Source organism: Myotis lucifugus, unplaced genomic scaffold, assembly GCF_000147115.1.
Source record: "Myotis lucifugus unplaced genomic scaffold, Myoluc2.0 scaffold_14, whole genome shotgun sequence".
NCBI classification, from domain to species: domain Eukaryota; kingdom Metazoa; phylum Chordata; class Mammalia; order Chiroptera; family Vespertilionidae; genus Myotis; species Myotis lucifugus.
In genome coordinates, this window is record NW_005871062.1 from 773,510 (window position 1) to 795,986 (window position 22,477).

General features: G+C 42.5%; 1 protein-coding gene across 1 annotated transcript in view; it reads left to right on the top strand.

The window, feature by feature from the left end:
• Nucleotides 1–8,579, top strand: part of APOD (apolipoprotein D) — a 17,375-nt gene extending 8,796 nt beyond the window's left edge. The window contains exons 3-5 of the mRNA XM_006084749.3: nt 1,042–1,163; nt 4,845–4,933; nt 8,096–8,579. Coding sequence (XP_006084811.1) covers nt 1,042–1,163; nt 4,845–4,933; nt 8,096–8,334 — 450 coding nt within the window. The 3' untranslated portion in view covers nt 8,335–8,579. The remainder of the gene's footprint in view (nt 1–1,041; nt 1,164–4,844; nt 4,934–8,095) is intronic.
• The last annotated feature ends 13,898 nt before the right edge of the window (nt 8,580–22,477 follow it).

The following is a 22,477-nucleotide window of genomic DNA, read 5'->3' on the forward strand; positions in this document are numbered from 1 at the left end:
TATTTTATTGATTTTTTTTTTACAGAGAGAAGGGAGAGGATAGAGAGCTAGAAACATCGATGAGAGAGAAACATATATCAGCTGCCTCCTGCACACTCCCTACTGGGTATATTCCCACAGGAATCAAACCTGGGACCCTTCAGTCCGCAGGCCGACGCTCTATCCACTGAGCCAAACCGGTTAGGGCTACACATTACCCTTTTAAAAGAGGATGTATAACATTCCACTGTTTAAATATGTCATTATTTACTTACTCGGCCCCCTACTAATGCTCACTGAGACTGTTTCCTGTCTTTTATTATTACTAATTGTACTGCAACAAATAATCTTGTGCATACATCATTTCTTTCACTACATTTCCAGAAGTGTAATCTCTGGGCCAAACAGTATATGTATATTTAGTTGTGCTAGATATTGCCAAATTACCCTCCGTGGAGGTTGTAAATTGGTTCAGTCTCTATGCCAGGCAATGTATGGAAGCACACAGTTGCACACTTCCTTTAAAGTTGACTCTGTACACCAGAGTTATGAACTGAGAGCAGGCCCCAGTGGAAGAATGATACAGGTCTTCTAAATCCTGATCACCTGCCCAAAGCCTCTGAGACCAACTCCCTGTGTGGGGTCACATGAGGAGAACTCAGTCGCCTCTGGAATCTCACAGTGAACATATCTAACTTTGTACACAACTCAAAGATGCCTTGAAGAATCATAAAACGTTTGAGATGGCACCTTACGTCATCTAATCCCTTACTTTGACAGAGATTCGAATTTCACATAGATTTTTGTCTGAAGGGGACACAGAGCGCATCTAAATAAAGAGCACTTTAGGAATAGAAGGTGGCATTCAGTCAATGCCTACACATCCGAATCACTTATTCTCCTTTGAATCATTATCTTGCTCAGTTGCTACTGGGAACAACGCAGCCCATTTTGCCTGGTTTCCCCAGGAAAGGGCTCTGCTCTGAAAGACAACAATGGAGGAGAGTTTGCAGGTCCCCAGAGAGCCACAGGGTTTTGCTCTACTTGTTGTTGTCTCTGCAGTATCTTGGAAGATGGTATGAAATTGAGAAGATCCCAGTGAGCTTTGAGAAGGGAAGCTGCATCCAAGCCAACTACTCACTAATGGAAAACGGAAACATCAAAGTGATAAACCAGGAGCTGAGGTGAGTGGCTGTGGCTTCAAAGGCGTTGCACATCCTGCAGAGAGCTGTCCTGGAGTGACTGGGTGTCCTTGCAGTCTAGTTCAGGGAGGGTTCGGTCATGGCTGGGTCTAGACTGCCTGCTCACAACAGGCCCTGAGAGGAAAGCTTTTGGCAGGCAGGACGGTGGGGACTAAAAGTCACTCATTTCCCTGCCCACTTGCTGACAACCTATTGTGCACTGGATTCTGCAAGAGGCACTGGGCACTCAATGGTAACCCAAACTTCAGGGTTCCTGTTCTCACCGCAAAATAGATACTCTGGTAGCAAAGGACATCAGGGACCATCTTGTCTGACCTCCAAACCAAGAGAGAAGCCCTTCCTATACAGCTACTGCCAGTGGCATCCAGCTTTGCTTGCAGCTTCCAGGAACTGGGAACGCATCACCAGCCATGACAGTTTATCCCATCTCCCGACAGCTTCAGCTATTAGAAAATGCCTTTTCTTATTAAGCAAGGATCAAATACATATGGAGCCACATACTAGGTTATGTGAACAGGATATCCTATACAAGTGTACTTTTCTGTTACACTTTTCCCAGATTGATGTTTGATCCCCAAATTCACATTTTGAAAAGCAACCATAAACTTTAAAAAGCCTCAGGAAAACTCCTACCCACCCTCCATCAACAAAGATAACAGCAACAATAAAAATAGTAACTAACAGTTATTAAGCATTTCCTATATGCAAGGCACTATTCTGCATGTATATCTATAATAATAAATAAATAATATGCTAATTAGACTGGACATCCTTCCGGGACGAAGCCGGGGCTGCAGCTGCGGGATCCAGGCAGCCGCCTTGGCTGCGATTGCCTACTCTCACACGAATTTCGTGCATCGGGCCTCTAGTGTATATATACATGTGTATGTACCTATATGAGTGTGTATGTACAGGGTGGGGCAAAAGTAGGTTTATAGTTGTTCATATGGAAAATAATACAATAATTAATAAATAATTCAAGAATAAACTGTGTTTCACATAGTCACAGCTGTAAACCTACTTTTACCCTTCCCAGTATATTGATTTAATCCCATAACAACCCTGAGGTAATGCTATTATTAACCCAATTTTTATAGGTAAGGAAACTGAGGTACAGTGAAGTAAAGTAATTTGCGGAAGGGTCGCACAGCTTATAAGTGATGAAGCTGAGATTCCGACCCAGGGAGAAGTGACGCGGGAAGAGAACTGGAGACAGACACACACACAAAAAAAAGGCTGAGAATATAGGGTTGTCCTCCCAGTTCCCTATGGGCTCTGAGAATTGTGTTCAACTTCAAGAAAATAACTACAGCCCAGCCTGGAAGTTACTCAGGCTCAAAGGGACCTTCTGCGGCCATCCTATTATCCACTCAGCTTCCAACCATGGGTCGATTCCCTGACCTGCATAAACCAAAGAAACAAAGTAAGGACCTTAAGGGTCTCTAGGGAAAAATTCAGCTCATTCAGAGCCCAGGAAGGGTTACAGGAACTGAGTTGCAGACACCCAGAAGAGCTCACAGGAATTCTGTAGGCCCTAACATTGCAAATATTTTGTCCCACTCGATGACCAAGAATCAGACAATGACACAAATCCCAGGACCTGTGTGATCTCCCCACCTCTCCTTCAGAGTTAGCCAGGATCCTGAGTGTTAGGTCTCCTTGCCTCGGGTCATACCTGGTTAAGGTACAAGGAGACATGAAGAAAGGTTTGCTAGTTCTGGAAAATGGTCTCATTTCTCCTTCCAGGAGTCCTGCAGTGAGTGGAGCAGAGAGTCTGAGCTAAACACTAGACACTGTCAGAGAATTTGAGGGACAAAGCAGCTGGCACAGGGTTGGGAGCTAAAGGGCTCAGGCTTTTGAGGAAGGCTGCCCGGTTTCAAATCCTGGTTCTGCCACTTACTAATGACAAGATCTTAGATTAGTTGTAATAATCCTCTCAGCCTCCCACTCCACCTGGGTAAAATGGCAATAATCATAGCACCTCCCCCCAGAGGGCTTTGTGACTAAGAGTGAGGCAACACATGTAAAGCACTTAGACCAGTGTTTGGCGTATATTAATCTTTTAATAAATATTTCCTATTATTGTTCATCTGCTGCTACTTTTGAAAAATTCATGCATTTTCCTATGAACAAGTTATGAGTTTATGATCAGAGAGTGGTGTTTTAAAAAATGTTCTGGAGCACAATGCAAATGATAATGAAAAGGGGAAAAACCTGATGGGAAGAGACTAGTTTGTTGCTAAGCAACTGTATGCAGATAGAAATGGACCATCTTCCCAATGGCTGAGTTCCAGGTGAGAGAGCAGGGCTCTGTCTGCGGCCCTAATTAAAGATAAGCAGACAAGGCATCCAGGATCAGCACAGTAGTTCCTACCCTCCCTTACCTGGTGCTTGTTGGCTGGTTTCTAGGATATTCATCACCACTAGCCAAAGCCTACTGACTTTCTGACACATACTATTGCTCTAATTTTAGTACACCCCCCCCCCCCCAGGACTGATTAACGGCAGCTCCTCTCCCGGCTTCCTAGGAAGAGCACCCTGGTGTCTGAGCACCCTCCCTCTGTGCTGCCTCCATCCCCAGGCCTTTCTGCTCTCCCCGGGGTCCATGAGGTCACTGGGAGTTACCCAGAAATGAGGCTATCTCCCTCCAAAAGAGTGAAAGAATTTCACACACCCTAAGACCATCACTTTTAAATAAGTACCATTTTATATACCACTAAGGAAGAGATAACACTGCCAATTGTAAGTGTAGGGTGGCATTAGTTGTAAGATGCACATTTCTTCATATTTAATGTCTCTAAGACCTGGATGCACCTGAGAATCACTGAAATAAGGTGTTTGCTCACTGCCTGCTTTACCTGGCGTACATTGAAATCTCCCACACTCAGTCAGAAGCTTGCTGAACTGAAAGGGGTCTTAGAGTTCATGTGTAAGAACCCTTTTATGGGAAAGATGATCACTAAGGCCAAAGAGGGTCTTGCAGATCTCCAGGCTCCATGTTTTGGCCTCTTCTATTTTAAAAAAGTGATTCACTTTTTTAAAAAAAAGTGAATTCTCAGTGTACTGGGTTGTTTTGTTTGTTTTTCCTTCCCTCTCTCCCCCCTTTTTTTACTTCCTCTTTCTGGAGCCTTGCAGACCACTACATACAGTCCAAAAACCAGTGTTGAAGTGCAAGGGCCTAATGTAGTGTCTAGAGCAGTGGTTCTCAACCTTCATAATGCCACGACCCTTTAATACAGTTCCTCATGTTGTGGTGACCCCCAATTTCATTGCTACAAATTGAACATAATCAAAGCATAGTGATTAATCACAAAAACAATATGTAATTATATATGTGTTTTCTGATGGTCTTAGGAGACCCCTGTGAAAGGGTCGTTCGACCCCAAAGGGGTCATGACCCACAGGTTGAGAACCGCTGGTCTAGAGCATTGCAATTGCTGCTTTTCATTTCCCCAAGGTTGTCTTCCTCCGCTTGGTCTCAGAGGCAGTCGCAAACTGAAGAGGAAAGACTAGAACTGGAGTCTAACCTACCTTGGAGATCCTCTTGAACCAGAAATCACAATGTTGGCCACTATGCTTCTTAAGTGTAACAAATCTTGCCTTTCGTCGATTTTTGGCTTGCGTGAGTTCAGGTTATTTATTTATTTTTTTAACTCATTGCAGATCTGATGGAACTGTGAACCAAATTGAAGGCGAAGCCTCCCAGAGCAACTTTACTGAGCCTGCCAAGCTGGGAGTAAAGTTTTTCTGGTGTAAGTATCCACTTCTCTCAGGAGGTTTCAGGGACAGGAGATAAGCAAACTGAGGGCTAGAGCCCTAGGCTGGATACGGTTGTGTCCCATCTGCGTGTCAATAATGATTCAATGCATAATTATTTATTGAGCACCTACTCCATGCCAGGTACTGAGCAAGTTGCTGGAGATGTAATGATGAGGAAGACAGAGCAGGCCCTTGTCCCTGAGGAGCCTACATCTCAGTGTGGATAGTGACAAATACCCAGGCAGTTTACTATCAAACTGTAGTGAGTGTTGCAATAGAGGAAACACAGATTGGCCCACACAGCGCTTGAGCAGTAGGAGACCCAATCCAGTCTTGTTTCCTAGAGGAAACGGAAGCCTAAAAAATTAGTAGTTATTAGCAGAACAACTAGCATGTACAAAAGCTTAGAGACAAGAAATTGATAAGAGTAAAGGTAAGTCTGAGTCCTCGTTCTGTCTGCTACTTTCCAGCCACATTTAAATATTGTTTCCAGCCATATTTAATCGCAGGCATTTGCCCTCTGAGTTCTGGACTAACTGAGGATTGCACATATGCAACAGAGAAAGTACCATATATTAGTTTTATTGCTGAATTAATTTGGTTAATTCAGCTCAGAACTGTGAGACTTTCTTTTTTAAAAAAAAATATATTTTATTGATTTTTTACAGAGAGGAAGGGAGAGGGATAGAGAGTTAGAAACATCGATGAGAGAGAAACATTGATCAGCTGCTTCCTGAACACCCCCTACCAGGGATGTGCCCACAACCAAGGTACATGCCCTTGACCGGAATCGAACCTGGGACCCCTCAGTCTGCAGGCCAATGCTCTATCCACTGAGCCAAACCGGTCATGGCTGTGAGACTTTCTAATGCCAAAAGTGCTTGGGAGCACCTCTCCCCACCTGTGGGGCAGACACAGAAGTGACCAGCTGCAAGAGGAATCACTACCCTCCTCCCCCATTTCCCCACTGATGAAGGGCCTAGAGTGGGCAGAGAGGAAGTTCTTATTCTGTAGACCAAGATAGGAATGCTGGGAAGAGGAGAAAACAGTTCTTCCCACACATATGACTGTGGGCAACTAACTTCACATCTACACCTAATGTTGTGTAGATAAACTAGATAACACATGCTCTATATGTTGTAAAGGGTTTTGTACAGGCCAGTTTCTCTTGTGGTTTCTACAAATAAGAAGGTGAAATAAGGAAAAGCTAGATGACAGGAGGCAGGCTAGAAGGGGTCAATGGGGGTGGGGGGAGGGGACATATGTAATACTTTCAACAATAAAGATTTAAAAAGGAAAGCAAAAAAGCTAGGTGATATAAGCACAGTCATTGGACTAATTAGAGGCAGAGTTGGGACTAAAACCTAGGTCTCCAAACTCTCAGTTGAGGGTTGGGGATAGGAGGGAAGGTCAAATATTATGGACACAACCTTCTTAAGGAGGCCAAAGAGGAACTAAAAGAGGCAAGAGTTGTTGGCTGGGGAAGCAGAGGAGGAAGGGACTTATTGTTGAAGAGGTCAGATGTTTACACTGGGTTTTGCAGAGTGTATGGGAGATTATGGGAAAGAATGTTCCAAGTGGAGAGGATGGCATGAGAAAAGGCCTGAAGGGTCCATGAAGTAGAAGACAAGACTAGGGAGGGTCTCCAAGGCCAGGTTAGATAACTTGAAGGTCCTATCCTAAAACCTTGACAGTCAAAGTTTTCTAATAAAGAGACATGGAAGTTTTCTTTACTAAAAGGAAAATATCTGGGTACATTTATGCATGAGCGCTAGACCCTGTGGGAGGAAGACAGGATACGCATGCCTGAGTGTGGGCAGCGGGGCATGCTGCTGCTGCTGACGTATCACTCAGGGCTGAAGAGCTCTCAGTCCAGCTGGGAACCCACAGAGCAGCTGACACGCCACAGTAGCAGATATATGGTAAATATATGCTCTCCTGAGTGAGCCAGGCAGGTGGCACCAACCGTGTTAGAAATGTAAGTCAGAAACAATACTCAGTCTAGCTCCTGCAGCCTTGTCCAGGCTTCTGTCCAGGCATCCTCCAAGTGTTCTACTGTTTTTAAATTTATAAGCAGGTAGAAAGTCAGAGGTAGGAGGGATGTTGGTGGGTGGTCATCTGAACTAGTCCTCTTGTGTGGTCCTGATAATCAGTTGGGTCCTTGACCTCCAGCCAAGCTCTAACCACGCTCATACTGCCTCCTTTGTCCAGCAGCTTAGCTCTGGTTTGACTTGGCAAACAGTGAGATTATTTTTGATTGGAGGGGGTAGGATGTTTAAAACCCAGCATATCACCCAGGACTGCATATGTGTCCAAGTCTTTTGTTCTTATGGGGTCAGCACACATCTATCTCCCATGGGGGTCCATCTTCCACTTAACTTTAACAAGCTATGCTATGAGTTTTCCTTGGTTTGAAGCTTGGCCATGGAGGTCAAATTCACAGAGGAAATTTCTGGATTCAGATGGAGAGGGCAAATACCCTATCTCTCCCCTTAACAACCCCTTTAATTTTGGGCTTTCAAAGCTATGTAGCTATCAATCAATGAATCTTCATAGACTCTTTGTAAAGAAGAGCTTAAAACTTGTTACCACCTGATTTACTATATTCTTAAGAATGGAAGGATTTTCAAAGGACAAGCAGGAAGAGAAACAAACAAACCAATGTTAGCCACTAACTCCTCCCTTGGTCAAGTTCTAGAGAAAACTGGGTGGTACAGATTCAGAAAGCCTGAGGCTCCTGACCTTACCTTCTTGACTCGGCTTAACTCAGTAGTGCCTCTATATGCACTAGTGCTAATCTAGGGGGTCCAGCCAACCCCGCCCCCCCACCCCCCACAGTTACTATGGGCTTCTAGAGACCAATCTGCTACCAGGTCCTACCAGGGAGGTTCAGGAATGCTAGCTCTGAACTCTGGCTGCATATTAGAATCACAGGGGACTTTTTAAAAGTACCAACCACCTCCATATCAGAATCCAGGGAGGGGTGGGGATGGGCCTAGTATTGGTCAAAGCTCCCACACAACTCCCACATGAAGCCAGAATTAAGAACCACTGATTTAGAAGAACCAAGACCCCAGAATCTGGCTTCCAGGTCCTGCAGATGAAGGTTTCTCTTGCTCTGGTCCCTCCTAATACTGCCCTCCTCTGGTTCTCAGTGATGCCTTCAGCTCCGTACTGGGTCCTGGCCACCGACTACGAGAACTACGCCCTCGTGTACTCCTGTACCACAATCGTCTGGCTGTTTCATGTAGATCATGTTTGGATCTTGGGAAGAAACCCATATCTCCCTCCAGAAACAGTGACCCATCTAAAAGATATCCTGACCTCTAATAACATTGACATCGAGAAAATGACCATCACAGATCAGGGGAACTGCCCTGAGTTCCTGCAATGAGGCAGGAGGCTGCATTCACCCCATGTTCCTTCTTTTGCTTTGCTTTTTCCCCACCCCATCCACCTCTCATAACAATAAGCCAACCCACCGTGGCGAACCATCGCAACTACAGAAGGAAATTTAACAGCAGGAGCCAGTGGAGAGGAACTCAAGGAAAGTTGGCCCAAACACTTAGCCGTACACTACCTGTTTCCTTGCATGCCTAATAATAAACTTTTTTGCTGACCTGCTGTACTCACAGTAAATTCTGATTTGGAACAATTATTTTTTGATTTTAGTTATAAATTTATGTTTGGAAATTCTTAATCAGTTATGTTGAAAAAAAAACAAACCTAAGTACTGAACAGTTTAAGTTTAAAGGTAACAATCCTGTTTGGAAAAGGAATGCTGATGGCAAAGACATATTATGGATGACACGGGTCCAGGTGCCCCTTCTGCATCAGGTGCTCCTTTGGGAAAAATCACTGAGGGTTTTCGAGTCTCTGACAGGCAGTTTCCTTGCAGCATTTACTTTCTTATCAGGAGGTCTTCAGAGTCAGGCTGAAGAATGGGACCGTCTTGGGTCTGTGCAAGAAAGAAGAGAATCTATCGGGGAGAACTTATGGGAAGTTTTTTAAGAAAAATTTTTTGGGGGGAGGTGTCTTTCATTCAGCTGATATTTACTGAGGCCCAACTGCATTCCAGGCATTAAAAGCACAGAATCCCTGTCCTCCCACAGAGGTTCACAGGCCAACGAGGGAGCCTGGCGAGTTAAAATGAAATTATAATCCAAGCTGAAGAATGCAGAGTGGCATGAGAGGCATGTGGAGGAGTCATGGGAGCTCCAAGAGTCTCCAACCCTGCAAGACACAGGCACCCACAAGGTTGTACAGTCACGCCTCCGGGGGTTCCAGCTTCAGGGAGTCAGGAACCTCCTTGAGATTTTTTTATATTGTGACTTTCGAAAGCAGAAAGACCCTAGAATTATTACTCTGCAATTTCATTTAGCTCACGTAATATTTATCATCTATTCCTGTGTAGGGAAATGAATAGAAAATGAAACCACATGATTTGATTTTTGCCTTTTCAGCCTAAATATAAAATATTAATTTCCTTGAGCACTTGAGACACTTTAATGCTTTATATTGAAGGTTACAAAAATTCCAAGGATCTTAATATGTACAATTTTCATTTTGCTAGCTACATATGATCTCAAATTGTAGCTTTTAGTTTGAAATTCTTAAAGGCTGAACCACTGGGCAAAAAGACGGTACAGAGGAGGTAGGAATTGAAGGAGAAGACCCTCTCTTCCCAGCTGTGCCTGCTGCTGTGCCCTGCGCTTTATCATACTGCCCACTCCACCGCAGGGCACGTGGCTCCTCTTCTAAAATATAGTTCTTCCCAAGAGTGTTAAGCTGCTTATCTATCTCTTATCTCATGATCCAAAGTAAGCTGTGATTGCATTCCTCTTAATAGCTGTCTGGTGACGTCTAAAGCAATGGGCGTGACTAAATGTTGTACCTGTTCCAGTGTCTTGCCCTATACATAGGCTCAAAATTTTACTTAAATGAATTATTGAATGGGTGGATAGAGGATGGACTTGAAGTTTGTTTTGGGGTTTTTTTTGTTTTTGTTTTTTTAAGGAAAAGGAAACTATTAAACAGGTATTAGGGATGACTGAATCTGAGGGGAAAACATTGGGAATCCAGAGGGCGGTGTGGGGGAAGCAAGTGTCTAGAAGAAACATGTGGGAAACAACAAAAAAGCCTAAAGGGAGAGGAAGAGAAGGCAAGTGGGAAGTAAACAGCAAAATAAAGACAATAGTATATAATAAATCCCCTGTGCCCACCTTCAGCTCCAACAGTCATCAACGTTTCACCACCGTTGTTTCAGCTATCACCCACCTACCCCCAATTTTTTAGAGTGTTTTGAAGCAAACCCAAGGTATCACATCCTATTATTTTTCCCATGGCTATCTATGTATAAATCTCTAGCAAATACACTTTATAAACAAACAACAAAAAAGCAAGGTTATGCTTTGTATCTTGAAGGTCCTCCGAGGGTACAATCTCTATGTAATTTAAAAATTATTTTATATAATCTGGGCAAAGGGGACTATGTATGCACAAATGTTCAGCATAGTTTCACTTGTAGCCCCCTAATTGAAAGGAGTTAAAGTAAAAGAGCAGAGGAATCCTATGTAATAAAGAGCTAATATGCTAATTAGACCAAACAGCAGAACAACCGTCCGGACGACATTCCTGCCTCCAGGGCTGCGAGGGCTGAGCCTCTTGCACGAATTTCGTGCATTGGGCCTCTAGTGGGATCATAAATTATGGAACAGTCATTTGATGCAATGTTGGGCATTCTTTAAAAGACTACACAACCATATCGGAGCTGGTGCCTGCTCACCCACACTCACTGCTAGGGGGAGGGAGGGTTGTTCCTGCATATCCTTTGCTGTCTGCAGAGCTAGAATCTAGAGCATGTGTTCCACCTTCCCACCCACGCCCGAGTGGACCAAGGTATGTCAACCTGAGCTAGTGACGGCCAATCCATGGGATAAACAGAAACCTCTGATTTGTTTGTGGCCTAACTGAATGGAAAAGATAAATTAGGCAAATCAAATCAGGATTTGACTTTAAGTGATCTAGAGAGAGATGACTGAAAATTGTGGAATTGTAGTCATGCAGTCTGGGGTGGCCATTATTGACAATGCACATCTGAAGTTAGGAGAGTACAGAACAGAAATGCAAAAATAAGCAGGGACCCCATTAAAGGCCCCTGAAGGAGCAGCTTCAGTGACTGATGGCTTTCTGGGTCCCGGCTCCAGTGCCTCTGGAGCTTCACCGCTTAGGTTCCTGTCCTTGAATTTCTCTAAGGTTAGGCGCACACACACACACACACACACACACACACCTTTTTTCTCAGGTAATATAACTCAACTAAGTTAATGTTCCTGGCAACCAAAATAGCTCTAAGACAAAACTGTTCACAATATAATGTTGAGTTAAAAAAAGAATGCAGGATTTTAACTATGTTGTATTTAAAGTTACTTGAGATGATGGTATAAAGTCAAGGACTAACAGTTAACAGAAACAAAAAAAGAAAGCAATGAGTGTGTTAGAATGGTAGAATTACAAGGTAATTTTTAATTTTTTTATTTATTTGTTTGTTTATTTTTGGCTATTGGTGTTTATAGTGTAGTTCCAAAACTTTAGACCCTAAAACTTCCTTCTAGTTCAACCTGATTTCTCTGGCAAGTCTAGTGTCAAGCCACCCCAAATAGGCATTTTCTTCCAACAATTATCTCAGACTTTGAGACCCCTCTGGACTATTCTTCCATCCCACCACCCTCCTAATACATCTGAGATGATGGCTTAGTTTATGAATATAGGACATGTTATTAAAGCAATCTTTACTACCAGCAAGTTCCTCTGTACACTTCTAGGAGACATGAAGGGAGATATCAAGTAATATAGAAAGTTTTTATTTTCATACTCGTCTAAACATTATGTTACTTTAGAAAAGATTTCCAAAAAAGACCATTCGCCTTGAGAATTATGAAAAACTATTAAAATGTTTTTAAAATGTGTTAAATATGGTCAACTTTAATATTAAAATCATTATTTTGACTAACTACCAAATGTGAAATTGAAATAGACTCAATAACACTAGTTGTCTAATGTTTTCCAGCCAAACAAGGTAATCTGAACTGTTGGAGAGGACCTGTGGCAGAGGGGTCTAGCACTTTTTCAGCTGGGACTCGGTAGCCTCCAACCCCAGCAGGCCTCTTCCCCTCACAGACTGTCGCCTCATCTATGTGTCATAGTTGAAAGAGCCAAAATAGATGAGGTTTCTCTAACATTTATAGTTCTAAAGATTTGTATGTGATTAATAAAGTACAATTTTTGCTAAGAAGGTGGGGTACCTGTACCTTTATAGGAAAAATAAGCCATAAACCTAAAAAACAACTCTTTTCATGTTTTGAGCCTTTTCCTAATCTTTATCAAGGTATGCATGCATGCACACACACACTGTACTGGTACTCTGTTTTTAAATCAATATTTATGTCTTTTTTTCATACTATACATTAGTTGGATGGTTATGTTTTTCCACAGAATACACACATTTTACCAATATAACATGTTATATTCTATTAGTGCATGAGAAGAATTTAACTCCTGAATTTTCCTACATTGGTAATTTAATTAAAATATAGAAATGCCAACCTTAGCCAACTCTTCAGCAATCTCAATGATCCAGAGACCCAGGGGAGCAATAGCTCACTGAATTATAAAGTGACTCCTCAATGAGCAAGGTTGGAAGGACACTTGAGACAAGTGCTGTCAGAGGCCAAAGCTCGACACACATGGTCAAATATGTAAACCTTTATTCCAAATCTCTTAACCTAAGAGACTGAAGCCTAACGATGCTCTGGATACCCGCAGAAAGGTAGGTGCTCAGCTTCTGCTCAGACATTTTCGGTGCCCCCTGACTGACGTGTTCTTTCCTGCCTGACATCCCAGCCCTCGCAGTGGTCCTCCCAGCCAAGCTTTCCGGCCTCTTCTCTCTCTGTTTCTTCTCAGACACCAGCCTACTGGTTCTCAACCAAAACATGCCACAATTTCCTGGGAGAATGTATCAGTTCCTTGGGAAGACATCCTCGTATGTGGAGAGAGTGGGCAAAAGACGGCAAAGATTGCAAAAATTCCCCCCCAAAAAATCCAGGTTTGCTTTCATGCCTCAACTGAGAACCATTGCTTTGTCAAAGAGAACTGACTACTTACCACTCCCTGTGTCTCCCATCTCTACAACTTTGGTACACATCATTCCTCTTATTGAAATCTCCAGCTGTCAAAATCCAACCCACCAAATGTACATCAGTACTTTCGCAGAGCAATTTGACAAACTCTGACAGAGATGAAGATGACACACCTTTGATCTAGTAATTCTATTTTTGGTAAAAATCCTAGAAACATTCTTGCACCTGAGTACAAGGAGATATGTGCAAAAAAATGTTTATTACATCTCTGTTTGAAAGACCAAGAACCTAGAAACAACCTAAATCTCTATCAACTGAAAATTTGATTTTAAAATTGTGGTATACACACACACACACACACACACACACACACACACACACACACACCTTGGAATACTATGCAACAGTGAAAATGAACTAGAACTATATGTAGCAACATATACAGTATAATTTATAAAATACATGTATTTATAGATAAATAAAAATATACAGAAAGGAAACGGCAATATTCAGGAGCATACAATATATAAATGACATATTTCAGAATAATATATATTTAATAGAAGTATAATGAAGTTCAGAAAATAATAAACACCAGAGTCAAGGTGCTGGTTACCACCAGGGGGTAGAGAGAGGGTGTTGCAAGTGGGCAGGGAACATGGGTGGCTTCCATTGATTTAATAATTATATTAGTTTCCTGTGGCTACTATAGCAAATTTACCACAAACTTGGTGGCTTAAAACAACAGAAATTTGCTCTCACAGTTCTGGAAGGCAAATATCCAAAATCAATATCACTGGGTTAGAATGAAGATGTGGGCAGGGTGGTGTTCCCTCTGGAAGCTATACGGGAGATCTGTTCCTTACCTCTTCCAGGTTCTGGTGGCTGCCAACATTCCTTGGTTTATGGTCACATCACTCCAAACTTCAAATATCTTTCTGCTCTATCAACACAAATGTGTGTGTGTGTGTGTGTGTGTGTGTGTGTGTGTGTACTCACGCACATGTGTGAAATCTCCCTCTGCCTCTCCCTTATATGGTCACTTGTGATGGCATTTAGGGCCCATCTGGATAATTCATGATAGTCTCCCCATCTCAAGACCCTTAACCTAATTACATCTGCAAAGACTCTTTTTCTAAATTTACTATTTACAGGTTTCAAAGACTAGGCCCTGGTATCATTAGGAGGAAGGGAAGTTTTCAGCGGAATGGTGTGAGACAGTGGATGTAGACTCGTAGCCCTCTACCTTGAGTTACAGTTACGTGTGCATGTGTCTTACATCATACACAGACCGTGAACTTCTCATGGAAAGAGAGGTCTTCAAGGAGGCTGCAGAGCAATGCAAGGGAAATACTGCAGTGGGAAAATTAGAAGGCTAGGAGTCATGCTCTAAGCAAGGGCAGGCTGTATGAATTTGTCATTTTAGATGTGGAGCAATCTGGATAAGATGAGATTCCGAGTATGACACCTAAAACCTGACTCTTGTCATTTTTAGAAATTTATGTGAGTCCCATCTAAGATGTTAAATTATAATGTTTAAAGAGTGGCACCTCCTCCAAAAATAAATGAAACCTGAAGACTAAAAAACAAACCTTTCAAAAATTGAATGGATTGTATGCTAGCTTATAGCAGTAGAATTTCAAGCATTGAGGACAAGTCAGGAAAAAATAATTCCAGACTTATTATATAGGCAGCCACCAGCTCTACCTGCTTTTAATCCAAGCCTTGTATCTCAACCCCTTCCAGGTCAAACGAGCTGCCAGTACTCTGCGAGTCAGCTTGGTTCCCAGGAGGTAACTAATGGGCTCAGGAGCTCCCTGGCTGGAATGAGCCAGAGGAAGCAGGTGGCCACTCCTCTGTCAGTTCAGCTGTGACTAAGCACATGTTTGTTCCTTCTCTGCAGACTGGTCCAAGCAGGTCTTAGGAGGCCAGGACATTCCCCACAAAGTCAGAGGACTCCCTGCACCCTCCAAATGAGGGAGTGGTTGGAATAGCCAGGACCAACCCTACTGGAGAATACTAAGGAAATCTACAAAGCTGAGGCTGACATATGTGGCGTTCTGCCAAGGGCGTTTTGTCAACAAAGTGTACTGTGCATAGGGGAAGTCTAGATGGGCCGTTTTTAGCATCCAGGAATTACTAATATGAATAACCTCTCTACCTTGGCAGACTTAGAAGCTAAGGTTGTTGGTATTTCATTTGTCAAGTCTTAGCTTCAATGGCATCTCTACAGACACCTACCTGAAAGTGATTGTCCCAGTAACCTTCCATCCCATAACCCTTTTTATTTCTTTTCACCAGTTTTCACAATCTGCAATAACCTTGTTTACTTATTTGCTTGTGCATTTATTATCCATCTCTCCCACTAGAAAGTAGGCTCTGTGAAGTCAGGAACCCTACTCTTTTTTTTTTTTTTGTACATTCTTATATCCTCAGAGCTTAGGATAGTGCCTGACACATATTAGACACTCAACAAAATTTTACTGAATAAATGAATGAATGAATAAATAAACAAGCGAATTCAGAGGCTGAATAAATGCCCCAGGATCCAGAAAGAATCAGTCACGGAAGTGAAAACAAAATCCAAATAAATGTAAATATCCTATTGCCGGGGCTGACAGGCAGACCCTGAGCAAAGGATGAACAGATTGCTCTGACACACTTTTCTGTGAAAGAGAAAAGTTTTTCCTTTAGAAGTAAAAAGCAGTCCTGTTCGCCTGCCTCCTTAGACTTTTATTGTCACAACAGCTTGAACTAAAATTAACCTCTAGATAAAATCAGCAGGGTAAGTACCCTTGAGAAAGCACATGCTTCTACAAAGTTGGGTCTTTAAAGACTAAACATAGAGATTCTAGCAAAACACCCTGAGGGATTGGACTTGTTTGGAAAAGTCAAGGTAGGGGCTGCTGTCTTCAGCAAGGTCCCCTCAGAGGCCCCCGACTTTTTGGAGAATCTGCCTTATAGACATTCCAACCAAGTCCTGTGCTTCCCTACATCCTATATTTATGTGTCTCAACATATTCAGCTAAGATTGTTGCCTAGTTTGCTCTTTCCACTATATTCCCACATTTACCTCTGAAATATCATCCCCTTCAGATGCATATTCATTTTCCAACTGGAGAAATTGAAGTTCAGCAAAATGAAAAGAGTTGAACAAAACTATGACTAGTTATAGTTATGACTTGAACTTGGACTGTAATTTCTATCAAAGAAGTAATTTACTCATAGGATGTTTTGGAGATTTTTGTCTTACTTTGTCCCTTTCCCCCACAAATGAAACAACAAAATACCTCTTATAAGAAAAGTGTTTTTGTCTCCATGAGACAAAAAACTATGCTACAAAGTCAGTGTTCCATTTGGCAAGTCAATAATCACTCCATGGGCGGTTATATTCCAGGAATAATTATTAAGGAGGCAGCTTTCACTATGTGACGCTATGATAGTGTATGTTATTAAAGATGAGTGAGAGGACATCCTACTCCCCAGGGCTACCAGGTACACGAGATGGTCAACATGAAGTCTTGGACTCAGGCTCTGGTTATTTTTAGCATTAGGGATATTGTTTCATATGATTAAGGGACAACTTTACCAGGAAGCAGGAGGTTGACTGACTAAATGAGAACTTCCCAGCATCTAAGGCCATCTGGACAAGGACAGCACAGGAAGCATGAAGAACAGAAGCTTCTAGTACCCACTTCCCCTCCTCCCATGAGACGATGCTGCCTCCTAGTCATTTGAGAGGCAAATACTGAGTGCATGCACTTAATACATTGATGGAGAAACTTTCCTAATTTCTTAATAAGTCTGAATGTTTTATCTGTGTACAGTTCTCATTTTCTCTTTGTATGTTATAGAAAGTATACCTCAGCTCATTCTTTCATCCTTTCTTACTTCTTTTTCCTTGAAAATGTCACCAGCTCTGAAAACTGATTTGAATTATAATAGCCAAATATCACTGTCTGTCATCAAAAGGAAATTTTTTTTTAGTTCAAACAAATAAAAAGCTTTGAGGTGCCATATATTCTCATGAGTAAGTGCCCTGACTGAGGATTGAACCCACAGCAGTGAAAGAATTACCATAGTAATGGGATACTCTATGAAGATCAGTGATTTATTAAAGAATAGCCTATCTTAGAGACTCTTTCTTAGCTCTCAAACTAAACTCACCATTAACCGACGTTAATTATGTCTAGTTTTGTAACAACCACCTCCACTGCCATCTTAAAGAAAGGCATCTCCCTTTAAAATCACAAGGAGCAATTAATGGGTGGCTTCCTGAGAGACAATTTTCAGTACAGAATGATGGTGCCCTTAATATTAAACATGAAACTGAAAAAATCGCAAAGCAATAAAAATAAAGAATAATTACTATTTCAGAATAACAAAAGGAAACTATTCAGGTAGTAGAGCAACTTTCTAAAAGCAGAATTGGCCCTTACCAGTTTGGCTCAGTGGATAGAGCGTCGGCCTGTGGACTGAAAGGTCCCAGGTACGATTCCTGTCAAGGGCATGTAGGTTGCGGGCACATCCCCAGTGGGAGGTGTGCAGGAGGCAGCTGATTGATGTTTCTGACTCTCTATCCCTCTCCCTTCCTCTCTGTAAAAAATCAATAAAATATATATTTTTTTAAAAGCAGAATTGACAGAACATCCCAGAAAACACCACTTGAAGTTGCCAAATTCAATACAGTGAAGAAATAGCACCCTGGCTGGGTAGCTCAGTTGGTTGGAGCATTGTCTCAATATGCCAATGTTTTGGGTTCAATCCCTGGTCAGGGCACATACAAGAAGCAACCAATGAATGCATAAGTAAGTGGAACAACAAATTCTCTCTCTCTCTCGCTCTCTCTCAAAAAAAGAAGAAATAGTATGGTAGTTTTCTGTCTGAAGAACAAAGACTGGTAACCAATGCAATGTTTTCAATTACCTGTTCTCAGGTTTGGTTTGACTCATTATTTGAATTACGCCTAAGAACACCAACAGCTCACATATTAGCTTTGGCAGGAAGGCAGCTATTCTTATTCTTAGAATTACTGCCTACAAAGACAAATCCAATGGTCAACTCTAAATTATCTCCTTGACTCTTAGCTGTTGGTTAGCCAGCCTGTCTCTCCCATTAGATAGATGGCAAGAGCCTTAAGAGTAAAAACCCTGTCTTACTCATTTTTGTTTCCCCCCTTATAGTAGAGAGGAGTGAAGTGAACACATAATTAATTAGGTGTGGAGCCTGGCTCAAAAGTCAATCCCATTTTGAGGACATTTTTTTAAAGTTGTTCTATTCTTTATTTCTGTCTTTTTGGCATTTTAAGATTTTTAAAAAATAATTTGGCCAAAAGTACCTCAGACTTCGTATTTCCAATTAGCTTGTCATAGATTTGAAACATTATATAAATGGTATTGTTACTTCCCTTGTGGCTGTTATTTTTCTTTTGTTTACTATTAATCAAGATCTGAAAATCACTAAATTATATATCAGATTCTAAAATGTTAATTTAAATACCACAAATTATAGACACAAGTTTGTACCAAATATTATAGGTGACTGAAAGCATGTTATTTCAAGCATTTACAATTGGGATCCACCCACAGACCATAGTCTTCAGAGTCTCAACATCTCATCCACAGAAATGATTCCACTCTGGCCCCGCTGGTGTGGCTCATTTGGATGAGCGTCGTCCCATGAACCAGGAAGTCACCAGTTGGATTCTGGATCAGGGCACATGCTCAGGTTGGGCTAGATCACTGGGAGGGGGCATGCAGGAGACAGCTCATGGATATTTTTCTCTCATTGATGTTTCTATCTCTTTCTCCCTCTCCCTTCCTCTCTCTGAAATCAATAAAAACATATAAAACAAATAAAAAAAGAGCCCAAGCTGATTTTCTCAGTGGTTAGAGCATTGGCCACAGACCAAAGGGTCATGGGTTCAATTCCCTGTCAAGGACACATACCTTGGTTGCAGGTTTGATCCCCGGCCTGGTTGGGGCACATGTTGGAGGCAACCAATCGATGTGTCTCTCACATCAATGTTTCTCTCTATCTATCTCTATCTCTCTCTCCCCCCACCCTCCCTTCCACTCTCTTTAAAAATCAATGGACAAATATCATCCAGTGAAGATTTTAAAAAAGAAAAGAAATGTTTCCACTGCCTCTCTGATGTCTCCAGTGACACCTCATTCAGGCTTGGCTGCTCAGCCTCCATCATGAGTAGCAGCAAACTCGACCTCTTTGAAGGGAGGTGCCTTGCAGTTCACATCTAATGTCTGTGAAAATCCAGCAATTCCATCAAGAAAAAGAACACCCACACAAAATAAAAATGCCAAAAATCAGGTTAAAAATGCCAAAAGGGCAGTGTTTTAGGTACACTGCTTTTCGGAGAATTGACCTGGAGCCTGCTTGTATTGCTCACAGTCTAGAGGGAAAGATAAACAAGAAAATCAACCATAACAATGTAGGATTCGAAGATCACATGGGGTTGGGAAGCTATCATCTACATTAGAATGGGGCATTATGGGAACACAGAGAAAGGTTACCTGGAGAGTCAGGGAAGGCTTTGTTCAGAAGCAAATCCTGAGCTGCTTTTGGGAGAACAAACTGGAGTTACCAGAAATAGAAGGGTGAGGAGGCAGCACTCCAAGCAGAAGAACAACTGTCATGCAAGAGAACTCAAATAATTCAGGAGCCTCTGGGGTCTAGGGTCTGAGGAGGCACCATGAATATGAAGCTAGATAGGCAGCCCAGGTCAGATTCTCTCCGACAGCCTGGTAAACCATGACAAGGAGTTCAGCTCTTACTCTGAAGGTGAAGGGGAGTGGTTGAAGGATTTAAATCTCAGAAGTAATTTAACCTGCATTAAAAAAATAAAATCAGAAAACCAATGTATTAATTCATGGTGAAAAAACTTGCCTGGGAAGCAGATCCGAGGCTGGAGTCCTCTGAGTAGCAAAATGCTCTGCCTTCAGCTTACAGCAGGTGATGCCGGGTCTGATGTAGAAGGGGTTGGTGAGGCTCAGGAAACCTCATTCTTTTTTAAAATATGATTTTATTGATTTCAGAGAGAGGAAGGAAGAGGGAAAGAGAGGTAGAAACACCAATAATGAGAGAGAATCATTGATTGGCTGCCTCCTGCAAGTCCCATACTGGGAATCAAGCCTACAACCTGGGCATGTGCCCTGACCAGGAATCGAACCGTGACCTCCTGGTTCATAGGTTGATGCTCAATCACTGAGCCACACCAGCCGGGCACAACCTCATTCTTTGCATAGTAGGAATCCCCTTACCACCTGCCCAACAACCTTCCCATTGGGCGGAGCTGATAGTATTCAACAATGACTCTGGCAGCAGAGGAGGATTGAGAGAGGATGGGTGAGCATCAAAGTGAGGGGACCCATGAGGTCAATGCTGAATTAATGGTTGATGATGACAGCCTGAATGCAAATGATAAGGCAGATTTAGGAAATTTGTAGGAGTCACAATCAGGTGGACCTAGGGACCAACTGGATATGGAAGGTGGTGGGGAAACCACAGGGGGGAGTAGAGGAAGGAAGGAGTCTAGCCAGAGTCTCAGAGGGAGGCTGGTCCTGCTGACATCTTGATTTCAGACTTCTAGCCCCAGAACTGAGAGAATAAATTTATTTTCTTTCTTTCTTTTTTTTTCTTTTTTTTTGTTAATCCTCACTGAAGGATATTTTTCTTTCTTTTTTTATAATATATTTTTATTGATTTCAGAGAGGAAGGAAGAGAAGAGAAAGAGATAGAAACATCAATGATGAGAGAGAATCACCGATTGGCTGCCTCCTGCACGCCCCCCACTGGGGATTGAGCCTGCAACCCTGCATGTGCCCTTGACCGGAATCGAACCTGGGACCCTTCAGTCCACAGGCCGACTCTCTATCTGCTGAGCCAAACCAGCTAGGGCAGGATATTTTTCCATTGATTTTTAGAGAGAGTAGAAGGGAGGGAGGGCAGAGGAAAGAGAGAGAGAGAGAAACATCAATGTGGGAGAGACACATTGATTGGCTGCCTCACACACACACACCCCGACGAGGGCTGGGAATTGAACCTGCAGCCCTTCTGTGTATGGGCAGATGTTCTAACCACTTGACAACACCAGCCAGGGCAAGATAATAAATTTCTGTTGTTTTAAGCCATTCAGTTGGTGGTATTTTCTTACAAAGGCTACAGGAAACTAATACACCAACCATTTCCCTGTGTTCATGTTTCCAAGTTTACAAATATTGTATGTGGATTTAGACATTTACCATCTAGTCTGGTAATTCTTGTTTTATAGTTCTTCATTAAACTATGAGCTTGTCTTTAAGGACAAGAACTATGTCTTGCACATCATTGTTTGCACAGCGAATACTTAATAAATATTTATCAAATGAGAAAAAAGTGAGCAAACATTCTTGACAAAGTGTAGAAATTGTCAGGATTATGAGATGACAGCAACTGGAATGGGCAGCCAGGAATACATAGTAGCTGACATGAGCCTCAAGACGGAGTTTTTACCTTGGTGAGTATGGGTCAGGATAGGGGGACTGGTGCTGAAGGAAACAGCCTTGAGAATCAGAGAGAAAGCCCCACCCCTCCCAGCTCTGTGCCCTAAGACACCAGGGTGAACTGTCAAGCCATGATTGGTAAGAGCCACATGGGAGAGAAAAACCAGAATTCTGTTAATGTGAAAAGCAGGCAACATTTCAGGAAGTCACCGGAGGTCTCAGATGGACGGACACTCAGCAGGCCTGTACTAGCACAACAATACCACTTGGTAAGCAGACACCTGTCTGAGCCTCCAGAGTGTTCCCCATCACTTAACCACCCCTAGATCCCCCCAGTTATCCCAGAAACTAAAGGGGTAACACTTGGTACATCAGAGTCCTCTGGGAATTATATGAACCTATTATATTTCACGATGGCCATTTTCCCTTTTGCTTTGTTGAAACCAGCCCACACTGTTTTGGTTATCAAATATTCTGATTAGGCCCAGGGTATGAGCCGTTTGTGAGGATGGTGGCTGGAGTGTCCAGCTCATGGGGCTGAGGAGAACACTGAGATGCCTGAAGATGACACTGGATAAGGAGGCTGGACGTCCAGGAAGCCTGATGGTGACAGGGATGGGAGGCCTGGTGAGTGGAACTGGACTTGGGTGTGAAAAGGCTTGCCCACCACCCCATTGGAGCTCTCTGAAAGCTGGCTGAGCTGGGAGAGAAGCTCCACTAGCCTGTTGGTTCCTGAAAGCAGCTGCCCCAGGAGGGAAGGGCTTGGTCAGGTCCCAGGGCCTGGAAAGATGAAAGGTGAAGTTCAATGCTTGTGGAACAAAACACATTTGTGCTAAATTCTGCTTAGAGTTATTTTAGTATTGATGTTGTTTTATTCTATTCTAATCCTTCAAGAAATATA